Source organism: Columba livia, chromosome 1, assembly GCF_036013475.1.
Source record: "Columba livia isolate bColLiv1 breed racing homer chromosome 1, bColLiv1.pat.W.v2, whole genome shotgun sequence".
Taxonomy (NCBI): domain Eukaryota; kingdom Metazoa; phylum Chordata; class Aves; order Columbiformes; family Columbidae; genus Columba; species Columba livia.
Genome location: NC_088602.1, coordinates 136867783 through 136880226, shown reverse-complemented (window position 1 = coordinate 136880226; position 12444 = coordinate 136867783). Strand labels below are relative to the sequence as shown.

The following is a 12444-nucleotide window of genomic DNA, read 5'->3' as shown; positions in this document are numbered from 1 at the left end:
AGTCTGAAGACAAGATTTTTCCATGCATAAGAAATACGAGATGATTTCTGGCTAACCAAACCGCTTCCCCCACTTGGGACCCACCCTGTCAGCCAAACAGGCCAATATATCTCTGCGAGATTACAAGCTATGTTTATCCAGTGAGGAAAAGTTCTCTCTGAAATCTAATATCTGCTGATATTAACTGCCATTACTCCCAAACACTCTCTGGAAGAACAAACTTGTTGAAGAACTGTCAAAATCTGAGGCTGATCGGAGATGACAGATCTGCTATTCACAGCAGCAACACTCTGGGTTGCATAAGTCACTATAGGTACCACTTCTCAACTATCATCTTCAGATGATCTGAAAATGGTCTTTGAGAAACCTCTGGAGGCCATAAAGTTTGTTTTGCATTAATGATCTTATAGTAAACTTCAGAATTTCACTTCTGGAGTGAAAAACAGAAAGAATCTGTATATAGAATAATGTATGCATTTGAATTCAAAAAGTCACTTCCAAAGCTAAAACCACAGTTGTACTTGCTGTGGGTTTTAAAGAAAAAGTGTTATCCTGGCTCTTTTTTTCCAGAAGTATTATGTCCTTTAAAGAGCAGAAGACACATAACAGGACCCACATACATGAGTTCAGATCAGGAGCTTAGGGAAGCTGGCTCTGAGGTGTGGGAAGGGACTTGTCCACCCACTTCTCTCCTTCATCCTCCTTTTTAACAAGATACAGTTGGTTTCTCCTTTCTGGGAAGGTTGTTGCATAAGATGTATTTAAAAAAAAAAAATCCACACTGTCAAGAAAAATAATAACCAGAAAGAAGACTGTTTCTTGTTTGTTTCAACTGAAGAAAAACTGGAGCAACATTCATGACTGGGAGCAAGTTTTCTGGGAAGGAAGAGATGGATCTATCAACTTCCTGCTGGACACAATGGGGTTGGCTTGGTCTTGCAAAGGCAGAGTTTCATTTAAAATGGTCTTGTTACTGGTGATGATATTCCAGATTACTCACACACTGTCTCTATTCAAGCCAGAAGTTCCATTTTCACAGAGTAAAGCATGTGTTTTATTAAAGCACACATCGGAATATGTTAAACATTTCTGTCGATCAGGAGAAATCTGAAAAAACTCCAAACCTCTGGCTGTGGATTTCGGGTCTGGTTGCCAATGAAAGCACAGAGCCCCAACATGTCTGAGCTTAGAAAAGGCCTCAGTCTCTTTCCAGACATTGAACAAATGGCCTTGTTTGTAATTTTGACCATGACATTCACCTGCTCTCCATGTGAACATGGAGACATGAGCAGGGTTTCAGCAACACAGAGATCAGTTTTGAGATGTAAACAGACAACTAGAAATGATTCGTTATAGTTGAACCGGCTTATTTGTGCAGCACAGATCTGTGTTTTCCAGCTTCTCTGAACTCCCTGTGGTGACCATCCGATGGCTGCTCTTGGAAGAGCTCTGCCAGATGTCCAGGCGCTGTACGTGCACTCTGGTGTCACGTGGTCATCTGGCACACATTGGTGGGTTTTTTGTTAAAAAAAAAAGCATGAGGCGTTTTAACTCTTTGGCCCTATTTGAGTGCTTGCATAGGCTCCTCGAGAGGAGCAGAAAGGAAGCAGTCACTAAGAAGCAGTACAGGGGCACGGGGCAGCCAATTCTGGCACGGCAAAATTGAACACTCTGCCACGTTTTACAGAAGCAAGCAGCTTTGGGAGACTGTTGTCAGACCCTCTTCCCAGCTAGGGCACCAGCGGTTTCCCCACAGGGGCCAGGAGAGGATTTTTCTCTTGTGACACACTGTTTGGCAATAGCGAACGCTATTTTTGTTTTCCTCTGAGACAAAAGGGACTTGCTTACAGCTTCAGATGGGATGTCACACACCAGTTCCAGCAGCTTTGAATAACCCAGTGGATGTAACTTCTTCATCTGTGGAAGATTAAACAGATTTCAAACCAAGGAGGTGTCTTCCCTTCCTAAGTAAGGATGGGCATAGTTGCAGAAAGCCTTTCCGCAAATCATCTGGGCAATACACTTAACACCTTCCTACTCAGACACGGTCTGGTGACGCTGATGACACCTCCAAATCCCATGCCTGTAGCATAGTACAAAGTGTAGCACTCAGCCTTTCCTTCCAGGAGCTTTGAGGATGCCAGAGAGTACAAGGGAATAATCTGAGATGGACTGAGAAGCCATGCAGTGACACATGTCATGTGGGTCTGAAGGACCTCGGTTCCAAATCCTAACAGCCAGGCAACCCTAAATCACACATTCGCCGCCACAAGGGGCAATGACCGGCCTTCACCTCATTAATCTTAACAGGCACTGCAGCCCCTGGCCACACTGGTGGGCCTCTTTACTCCGAACTAACATGTGGTGGATCAGCATCTCTAAACATGGACTGCTGATGTCTATGCACACTGTAGAGAGCTGCTAATTTTCCAAGGCTGTGTATTTGGCATATGAACATTTTTTTATTTATAAAAGCCATAGTTGCATGAAACCTGTTATGTCCCTTGATTTCTGCTCTTCACAGAGCAAAGACTAGTTACAGCGATGTTCACTGCTGTATGTTACAGAGGAAGGAAACGCTGACGTTAGCAGGAACTTTGTGCGTTTTAAAGATCCAAATTGAATGTCACTCCCATCTCCTCCTCCTGATCTCGGCATTGGCTGCTACGCCTTGACAGTGGGGGCGAGACACAAGTCCCACTGGAGGCAGTGGGAAAGCTCCCACGTGCTTCATTTAGTTACAGGCATTTTCAAATGTGTAGTTCAAAGTAAAGGAGAGAAAAAATAAAACAAAACAACAAAACAAACAACACCACAAAAACAAACAAAGGAACCGACAAACAAAACCAGCTCTCCCCCCAAACCTTTCTGAAAGAGCTACTCAAGCGAGCCCAATCGCACTAGCCCAGGTCCCTGTCTCTTCCTGCATCTGCCAAACCCATCACTGGGGAATTCAGGCCAAACACTGCCCTGCACTAACCACTCTGGGCGGCAACTGAGTGCTGACATAAATCCATGTACCACGATAAAAACCTTTTAGACAAGATCAGTTGTGGCTCCAGGATGACTGAACCCTTTCTGAGGCGGTGTGACGTCCATCCCAGCAAGGGACCACACAAGGGCAGCTGCCCCATCCCGACAGCAGCAACGCGTCGGGTGCGACACAGAGCCACCAGGGTGGCCTGTCCTGCGTCAGACCCAGCCTTCATCAGGTCTGCCATCCTCATTTCAGCAGCACGGTGTTACCTTGGCCAACACCAAGTGTGTAAGACAACAGGACTCGGACGCTGCTGTAAGACAGATTTGGCAAGATACACAGAAGCGCACACCCACTGCTGTCGTCATAACAGCCACAGGCTGACTTGAACCCTGAAGCATGGCCTCTAGAGATGAGTCTTGACTTCCACTGCTGGAGCTTCCCCAAATCCTGTGCACACCGGGACCACCACTGTACAAGCCCTGCCACAGACCATGAGCACAAGGACTCGTCTTTGGCCTGCCAGGAAGCCACCAGTCACATGGCACCTGGAGGCAAAACCATCAGATCCTTCAAAAATGATGCCACATAACTCACCTGATAGGCACAACATTTTATGTCCCAAGGTAGCCTTCAAGTAGCCTCCACTCAAATAATATTTGATTTTTTTTGGGGGAAAACCAAGTATTGGGGAAAGAACAGCCTTCTCAGGTATATTCTGGTGTATTTTTTTAGAAAAGCGACAGAAACTAGAAGATTCACAAACACAGAAAATAAAAATTTGGCTTAATATTCAGATTAAAGGGATTCTGATCTCATACCACTCACTTCTGTTATAAACCAGGTAAGGCAGCTCAGTAACAACAGTGGTCCCTGTAGAAAACGGGCTGCTAAAAATGCTTTTTAGTGAAAAGTTCGTATTGAAAATAACATTTTTCCTCCCATTAAAGCATGATTCCTACAAAAATGTCGTTCCTCAACCCTCTGAGATGAAACTCCAGTTACCAAATTTTTTTTACGAGATTGAGGCATGGTGGTACAAAGAAAGCACAGGCCAACCCACTGCACGTGGTATTTGAGTGACAGCTTTTCCAAGGCCCCACAGTATCATCTCCAAACCAAAACCTCTTCTCTTAGGTTCTTTGAAACCTTCTCTAAAGTTTTTAAATGCCTGCATAAAACATAGACCCACTGCCTCAGCTGGTTTAAGAGACAAGTGACAGGCGAAACGAGTGCATTAGGGGTGAAACGAGGTGAGACCGTACCATTTGACTTTGGAGCCATTCAATCAGAGCCTCCGCCGTTGAGTCCGGGACCTGGCAGCGCAGCCCCTCTCTCTCATCTGCCTCCATCATCTCCAGCAAGCCCCGTAAGTCCTCCACCAGGTGCAGTGCCCGCAGGCCCCCCATGAAGGGAGAGGTGGGGGACTGGCAGTCAAAGATGCCATTGGAGTACTCCAGTGCCTTCGAACCTGGAGGGAGCAAAATTGCAGGGGATCAGGCACGAGGTGAGCAGGTCAGACACACAGTAAAGCTGAGAAATGCTAGGTGGTGTTTGCTACACGTGGGCATCTCACAGAATCACTGAAGGATTGGGGTCGGAAGGGATCTCTGGAGATCACCTAGTCCAACCCACCTGCTAAGGCAGGTTCACCTAGAGCAGATCGCACGGGAATGTGTCCAGGTGGGTTTGGAATGTCTCCAGAGAAGGAGACTCCACAACCTCCCTGGGCAGCCTGTTCCAGTGCTTTGGCACCCTCAGAGTAAAGAAGTTTGTCCTCATGTTTAGATGGAACCTCCTGTGCTTCAGTCTGTGCCCGCTGCCCCTCATCCTGTCACTGGACACCACTGAATAGTGTGGCCAACAGGACTAGAGAAGTGATTGTGCCACTGTACTCGGTGCTGGTGAGGCCACACCTTGAATCCTGTGTTCAGTTCTGGGCCCCGCATCATAAGAAGGACATTGAAGTATTGCAGAGAGTTCAGAGGAGGGCGACGAAGCTGGTGAGGGGCCTGGAGCACAAGTCTGATGAGGAGCGGCTGAGGGAACTGGGGCTGTTTGACCTGGAGAAAAAGAGGCTGAGGGGAGACCTTATCACTGTCTACAACTACCTGAAAGGAGGTTGTAGCATGGAGGGTGTTGGTCTCTTCTCCCACATAGAAAGTGATAAGAGGAATTGGCCTCAAATTGTGCCAGTGGAGGTTTAAGATTGGACGTTAGGAAAAAACTCTTCAGAGAAAGGGTTCTCATGCATTGGAAAAGGCTGCCCAGGGAAGTGGTGGACTCACCATCCCTGGAGGTGTTTAAAAGGTGTTTAGACAAGGTTCTTAAGGACATGGTTTAATGCCAGAGTTAGGTTACGATTGGACTCGATGATCCTGGGGGTCTCTTCCAACTGAAATGATTCTGTGATCCTACGAAAAGAGTCTGGTCCCATCCTCTTGACAATCAACCTTGAGATATTTATAAACATTGATGTGATCCCATCTCAGCCTTCTCTTCTCCAGGCTGAACAGACCCAGCTCTCTCAGGCTTTCCTCGTAAGAAAGATGCTCCAGACCCCTAATCATCTTTGTAGCCTGCCCCTGGACTCTCTCCAGTTATGCGAACCAAACTCAGCGCTGGTACTCCATCCTGCCCCACACCATGCAGCAATTTGGAAAAGGGCTAGCCTTTTCTACATGCCACCTGGATGGCAGCTCCAGCAGGAAGGAAGTGAGCTGATCCAACAGAGGACATGTACACCAGAACCATGTCCACAGGTTCAAGGCATGGGCTAAGCTCCTGCTCCCTAGGATGTACTGGAGGTGGAAAATATTGAGGGGGGCAAACAAGCTCTACTGATGCTTTGTGTCACCCTATAGGGACTGCATGACCTAAGTTAGACACTGAGGGTTTCCAGAGGAGACCACGCTCTGCACTTTTTTTTTCCCCTGCAGAAGTATGTTATGCTGCTCTGAGGCACTGGATGGTTTTTTTTAAAGAAAAATACGAAGATAAATAAAAAGAGTGAATCATTTCTACATGAGAATAAATTTTAAACCCAACAGTTTGACATTTGCATGCTAATAAAGAGAAAAATCTCTTATTTGCATAAACTCACAGTACAGATATTTGACCTACATTAAAAGTTGCTATATATTAAGTAAGGAAGGAAACGATGAATGCAGGATTAAGGTTGATTTAAGTCAATCTGGCTAATTCCAACTATAATTTCAGCACACCGATTTGTGACCTTCATACTGTAATGCCTTGGCAAAACGAGACATGTTCATGACAGAACATCAGCTTTTGTACTGTCAGTGATACGCCACATATGCACTTCCACAAACTTTCATTCACCTCATCTGGTAAGCCACAAAAATGCAAGTATTCTGCTAATTCCCTTTGAAAAAAATGAAGAGAAAAAAATCCACAGAGCAGCATGGCAGTTGATATCCCTTTGTTATATTACTTTATAAGTCTGTTCAGACACTTGGGTAAATAAGGTCTGTGGTGACTTAAACATCCCAACATCACTTTTTATTTATATATTAAGCCTCATCCTGCCATAACCAACTTAAGCTCTTGGAAACACAGATACATTATCAGATCCAAACACCAGGATCTACTTATGGAAATTACTGAAGTCACAGCTTATATGTATTTTTAGAGATCATGATGATCCAACTGAATCCAATTTACACGTGCTCCTGCTAGGTGTCCTTATTATCTTTAAGAAAACTGCAGAGAAAAGTCATTGTTCAAACAAAGCACGCACTGTATCATTATTTTTTCCCTAAGGGAAATTATTTTAAGTTGGACCACTAAAGACTTTATAACTGTGTTGCTATCCTTGCAGAATATTTTTTTCAGTTTGGGTAGCTGTTTGCATTGCACTGCTGGAACAAGATTAAACTATAATTTCTCGCTGCTTTGTTCCTCTGTGCTGTGCACTTACATTATATTCTAACTCACTAGGCTCAACTTAAAAGCAGATGTTGTATACTTTGTGGTGCCTCTCCTTAGTCCATTTTACCATTTACAGGTACTTATAAAAAACCTCAAATGCTAAAGGCAGGTCCAAACCAAATGTCAGCACTCAAAACATTCACATTTTGAAAAAAAGGAAAATTCTATTCATGTTTTAACTCTTTAGAGTTGAGAGAAGTTCAGAGTAGCCAGTATTGGGCAAACTTACTCTTCCTGCCTTGCAGCAGCTCTTTAAACACACTCATCATGGTTTGAAATGTGCCTTGTGTCCTTGACTGTCGTGGTGCTGTGTGCACCAGCTGAACCGCCTCACTCAGCCACTTTGAGCAGCGTCTTGACAGAGCGCAGGAGAAAAACTACACTCTATTCAGCTGTGTCCATGTGTGAGAGTCTGTGCAATCCCTCCACTCCATTTATTTGTAACTGCTAAGCTATAATGGAAGACACCAAACACGATTACCAGCACATTCCATTCTAAGCCTGAAGCTCTGCCCTCCAGGTATGGAAAACAGACCAAAACCAGGTAAATTAACAAGCTGTCCCAGGAGTTTACCTGCTATAATGCCATCCATCTGCTCCAGCGCCGCAGCGAGCATGTCACTTGCATCACTCATCATCTTCTCTCTTCTTGGGGACAATCACCAGCTACACTATAAGAAGCAACAAAATGCCAATAAGTGTGAGTTGGATCCAGAGCCTCAAGTCTGTAATTCAATCTGCAAAAGAGAATTTCATTTCGCTTCATGTTTTCTGAATTCAGACACCACTGTCACAGGACCAACACGAAGACTGGGGCCATTTGCTGACCACAACAAGATTTGGAGGCCTTCACCACCAGGCATGGACTGGCATAAAAAGAAATCAAAACATCAACTAGATGCTGGGGTTCCTATTGTTGGTCAGCCTGTGGCCTGCTCAGCCCAAAAGGTCAATGTCACATATACAATCATATGCATATAAAGCTGGAATTCAATTTTTTACAATTAAAACAGGCCATAGGCTAGAGGATATTTTAGTTTTAAGGCAGCAACAAAAATTCACTTCTAAGAGCCTTCTGCATACAGGTATAACCTATTTGTCAGGAGATGAGTGTTACTCTCCATTGCAGAGCAAATCAAAGATAATCCAAAAATGTATCACATCAGGAAATTGGCAGGGAATAAGCTGTTTTACTAAATCAATGTCACTGATGGGTCACCCCATACAGCACCTCAGAAATCCTACACGACACTTCAGGGAAGCATGCACCAAAGACACAGGTCTTCTATGGCTAAAAGGAAGTCAGCAATCAACCACGTGTCTATCAGCTGTATTTTTTCTCCACAAGAATTCGCTGGTATAGAAAAAGAAGATTCTGACCATTTGACCAAGGTTTCTGGATGTCTGACAATCCAGAAGCCCTGGACATGCAATCATTTGCCTATAGGCATGATGTCTCAAACGCCCAGGACCCACTGGAACATCGCATGCACGCACAGACTATCCCCCTGACAGCATTGCTCCGAGCTTTAGCAGAGATTCCTGCCGTAACGATGCCATCTGATCTTACCCTTAAAATTTTGAAAGCCAGAAGTGGTCCCCAAGGGAGTATTTCCAGCAGGGTCTGGAAAAGTGGACTAACCGATGTGCTTCCCGGGCAGGTGAAGCAGCAGACCCAAAATCCCGATGGGCTACAAGTTAAGCATGTGTTTAGGTACTTTGCTGAAGTGGAGCTGCAGAGGTCAGAGGCGATCCCGATCCCTCCACCCCAGCACAATGGGCACACAGGCCACTGAAACAGCCCAGACTGCCCTGGCTTTCATCTAGGACTCGCGAGACTACTTCTGATATAAATACAGTTAAGGAACAAAGCTAAACAAACACCAGGAAGGAAAACTCGTTTTAACCTTTTGCATACCCTGCCATTTGGTTTTTGTATTAGGCCACAGCGCAGCTGACATTTGCCCCAACATAAGCAATTAGGAAAGTTGTTCACAGTATCTCTGGCATAAGGCCTGGAACACAGTCTACTAAAAAACAAACCAAAACAAAAATTCATGTTATAAACTGAATTTTCTCTCTTACAAGTCAACTTATTGGTTTGACTGCCAGTTAGCTTTGCTCAGCTTTGGCCTTAAAATGCCAACATTTGATATTCTGTATCAAAACTTCTCTTACGTGAAGTAGGTCCAAACCTTAAGGTAACTTTTAATGACAGCACAGAGACTACTGCGTTTTTGGGAAATGCCTTGCTTTATTATTTATTTGCCAGAGTCAGAAAAGCCAAGAGAGGTTTAAGAAGTCAAAATACTGTAAATTAAGCTGTTGCAAACCTTCACATTTTAGTAGTATCATAACTGAAGACTCAAAAACTTCAAGAAGGAAGCCCCTGATTTTAAACACATGTCAATAGTAAACTTCAAGCAGTACAATACCTGCTATAATACACAGATAATGCAAGATATTTGGTCCAGTGCCTCTACACCTGATAATTCGCAGAAAACTCAGCTTTTGCAAACATATTCACTTGGGCAATTCTGAACACAGTCTTGTCCTTTTTCTTTTAGGATTGCCTAGCTGTGATAATCAGGTCCTGCTCAAATATGGGTGTCTACAAATGCAGTGTGAACAATCTGCACTGGATTTCCCTCTAAAGGTAAAGATCACACATAAAAACACTAAGGCTGCTGCCCCAAACAAAACACTGATTCCTCATAGCTCTAAGTGGAAAAGCATCAACAAGGCAAAGCACTCACAAACCCACAACAGCCAATTAATGTTGGGGAATCAGGAGTGCCCACCATCTTCTCAGTGTGCATAAGCACTTCATGAGGGGAGTAAAGAATAAGAATACGGAGCCAGACTTCTCAGTGGCATGGCAAGAGGCAATGAGCACACATTAAAATATAGGAAATTCCATTAATGCATTAAAAATAAAAATTAAAAAAAAAAATAAAAAATAAAGGCTTAAAAAAGAAAACCCAATCCACAGCACTTTTTTACTGCAAGGATGGGAAGCATTGGAAAGAGTTGCCTTTTTGGGATCTCCATCCTTGGAGTTACTCACAGCTTGACTGGACCCTGCCTGGTGCAGTCTGCCCTGAGCATCCCTGCTTTGGGTAGAGGGGTGGGCTGGAGACCTCCAAAGGTGCCTTCTCACCTTGGCCATCAGTGAGCTCAGTGCAGCTGACAATCAAGCATTAAATACAGTATTGAGGAGGCTACCTAGAAAAAGCGTACTGCAGGTTAAAAATGCTCTAAGGAACAGAGTGCTCCCTATCCACATTTGTTCACAGTCAACCCCTTGTTTCTCACCTTCTGTCTAGGAAAGACATTAACTGGGGTCAAGGAACTGCTAATTTACACTTGCATAATAAAGCCATGGCTCACAGGCACAGAAAAAAAATCACCATCTTGTGCGCTTCATCTAGGCACAACCACCCTTCATGCTTCCAAAAAAAGCACTCCTTGATTTTCCTGAACAAAGGTTTTGTTCATGGTTGTCAAAAATTCCTAAGACAACTCTACTGACCCGAGCAGCAAGTGGCAGACTGTGGTACCAACAGCATCCAGGAAGCCTCCAGCATCTACCCCACTGTTACCTCATCCTACCTCCAAGAAAACAGACACGTCAGTCTGCACAGCACTTCTTCCACTGCTACTGCAAAAGGAGTCATGCTGCTGAGAGCAGCAGTGAGACATTTTGAGATTAAATTCAGCGACGCAAGACTGTGCGAACACACTGATCTCCAAAAACCCTTCCACCACTCATGGAGCACCTGTCAGCAGCCTGGCCGAGCCTACAGCTGAGAAACTTGGAGAGGTGAAATAGAAAACAAATTAAAACAAACAAACAAACAAAAAAAAGGAACAAAAAGCCCCCGAGCCGAACAGCTGGAGATGATGCAACAAAATCCCATTTCCCCAGTTATTTGGTCCTAAAAGCAGTCATTGAAAACTAGCTGGAACGGCACATGCTGCTCTGGCCACCTTCCCAGCACAGTGCAGCACATCTAGCAGTCCGGAAGTAAAACCGCTGCAACAGAAAAGCACTACTGAAGGTATCCTTGCCCCGCAAGGGCACAGAATCACTTTTATTCCTTGCACATCATCAGCAGCACACGGGGAATGGACGGGCAGGGAAGAAATCAAAGACCTCACACAGCAATGGACCAAAGCACAAAACTGTATGAAACAAGAAAAGACAACAAACTGTAGGAGGAAGGGGGTTGAAAGGGGAGGTGCAGAAGGAGTCAAAGAAATGCAGTTTTTAGGCAGAATTCATAAATCAGCAGCCTTTGTGGATTATAGGAAAGCAGATAATACTGGAACGCCAGCAGATTCACTGCTGTACCTATGGAAGGGCAGAGACCACCTCTGACTTCAGAAACTCTGAGAGGAGCCTGGGCTGACCATTAACACAGCAGACCTTTACCAGTATCTGTGTTCCTTTCTTCGCTTTCCTTTGCCTGGTTTTGGTCTAACAGAAATAAAACCTAACAGAAAACTCAAGGCTTCAAGTATTTCTCTTGGCAGTGACTAAGGAAATCCAGAGTCAGGTAACAAGAAAGAAAATCCATCTTGAAGTAGCTCAGTGGAGCTCCTTAGGAAAATAAGGAATAGCTAATATTTCAGATGATGTCAAACGGTTTAAACTCCTTTCATTCACAAAAGGAGGAAAAAAAAAAAAAAGAAAATAATAATTTTAATACAGATGGATCTATGACACGGCAGATGAACAAGAAACCAAGATGCACACAAGAGACAGAGAGGCAGATGCATGAAATCCACCCCTGGCATAACGCCATCAAGAACCCACCTGGGAGGAAAGTACTGACAGCACCCCATCTGACAGATCATTTAAAATAAGTTTTCCCTTGCTTTCCGAGAAAACGACTACTTACCTTCCTCATTCCTTCAATGCATATACAATTGGTGCGCGATGGGGTGGGGGGGTTGTTTTTACAGAAGCAAATCCACCTTCTAGAGCTGTCAGCTGAACACCTTGCTTATGCCGGCAGGAACAAGCATCACTTCATCAAGGCTGTATTTACAATCCACCATTAAAAGTAATAAAAATAAAACACAAACGCAGCTATCTCCACTATCAGTTATGATTAATGTTATCACTAGCTGGCATTTCTACTCCATCCCTGGCCGTTACGGAGACGTAATTTGGTCTTACTTGTTTTATGTCCCTTCCTCTGGTTTGAACACACCAGCTGGTTGCTAGGGCTATGCTGTTCACTTTTCAGTAGGTGGAGATTTTTTATTTTTATTTTTGAATGACATACAAACCCTCCGGCTACAGTGCTAGTGAAGATGTATTCCAAACGGCTTACAGAGAAAACAAAACACTGCCCTGCAAATAAATCCAAGGAAAGCTAGAAAAAAAAACAGGGCGCTTTGTGAATGGGAGCTGCAGTCTGCTGGATGCAAACAGAAAAGCTGCCTGAATATGGATTTCAAATTCAGATATTTAATTAATATGGCAGACTTAAAAAGAAAGTGCTTAA

General features: G+C 44.1%; 1 protein-coding gene across 21 annotated transcripts in view; it reads right to left on the bottom strand.

Moving 5' to 3' along the window:
* PPFIBP1 (PPFIA binding protein 1) overlaps positions 1-12444 on the bottom strand; it is a 119409-nt gene that overhangs the window by 49535 nt on the left and 57430 nt on the right. For 15 of the 21 annotated variants that reach the window (XM_065050066.1, XM_065050074.1, XM_065050076.1 and 12 more), the window contains 2 exons: positions 7503-7599; positions 4243-4448 (listed from right to left, as the gene is read on the bottom strand). In XM_065050066.1, the coding sequence (XP_064906138.1) occupies positions 4243-4448; positions 7503-7566 (270 nt within the window). In that variant the 5' untranslated portion in view covers positions 7567-7599. Of the gene's footprint in view, positions 1-4242; positions 4449-7502; positions 7600-11832; positions 12145-12444 lie in introns of those variants that run through there. The other 6 variants (XM_065050069.1, XM_065050081.1, XM_065050085.1 and 3 more) reach the window with 2 other exon arrangements.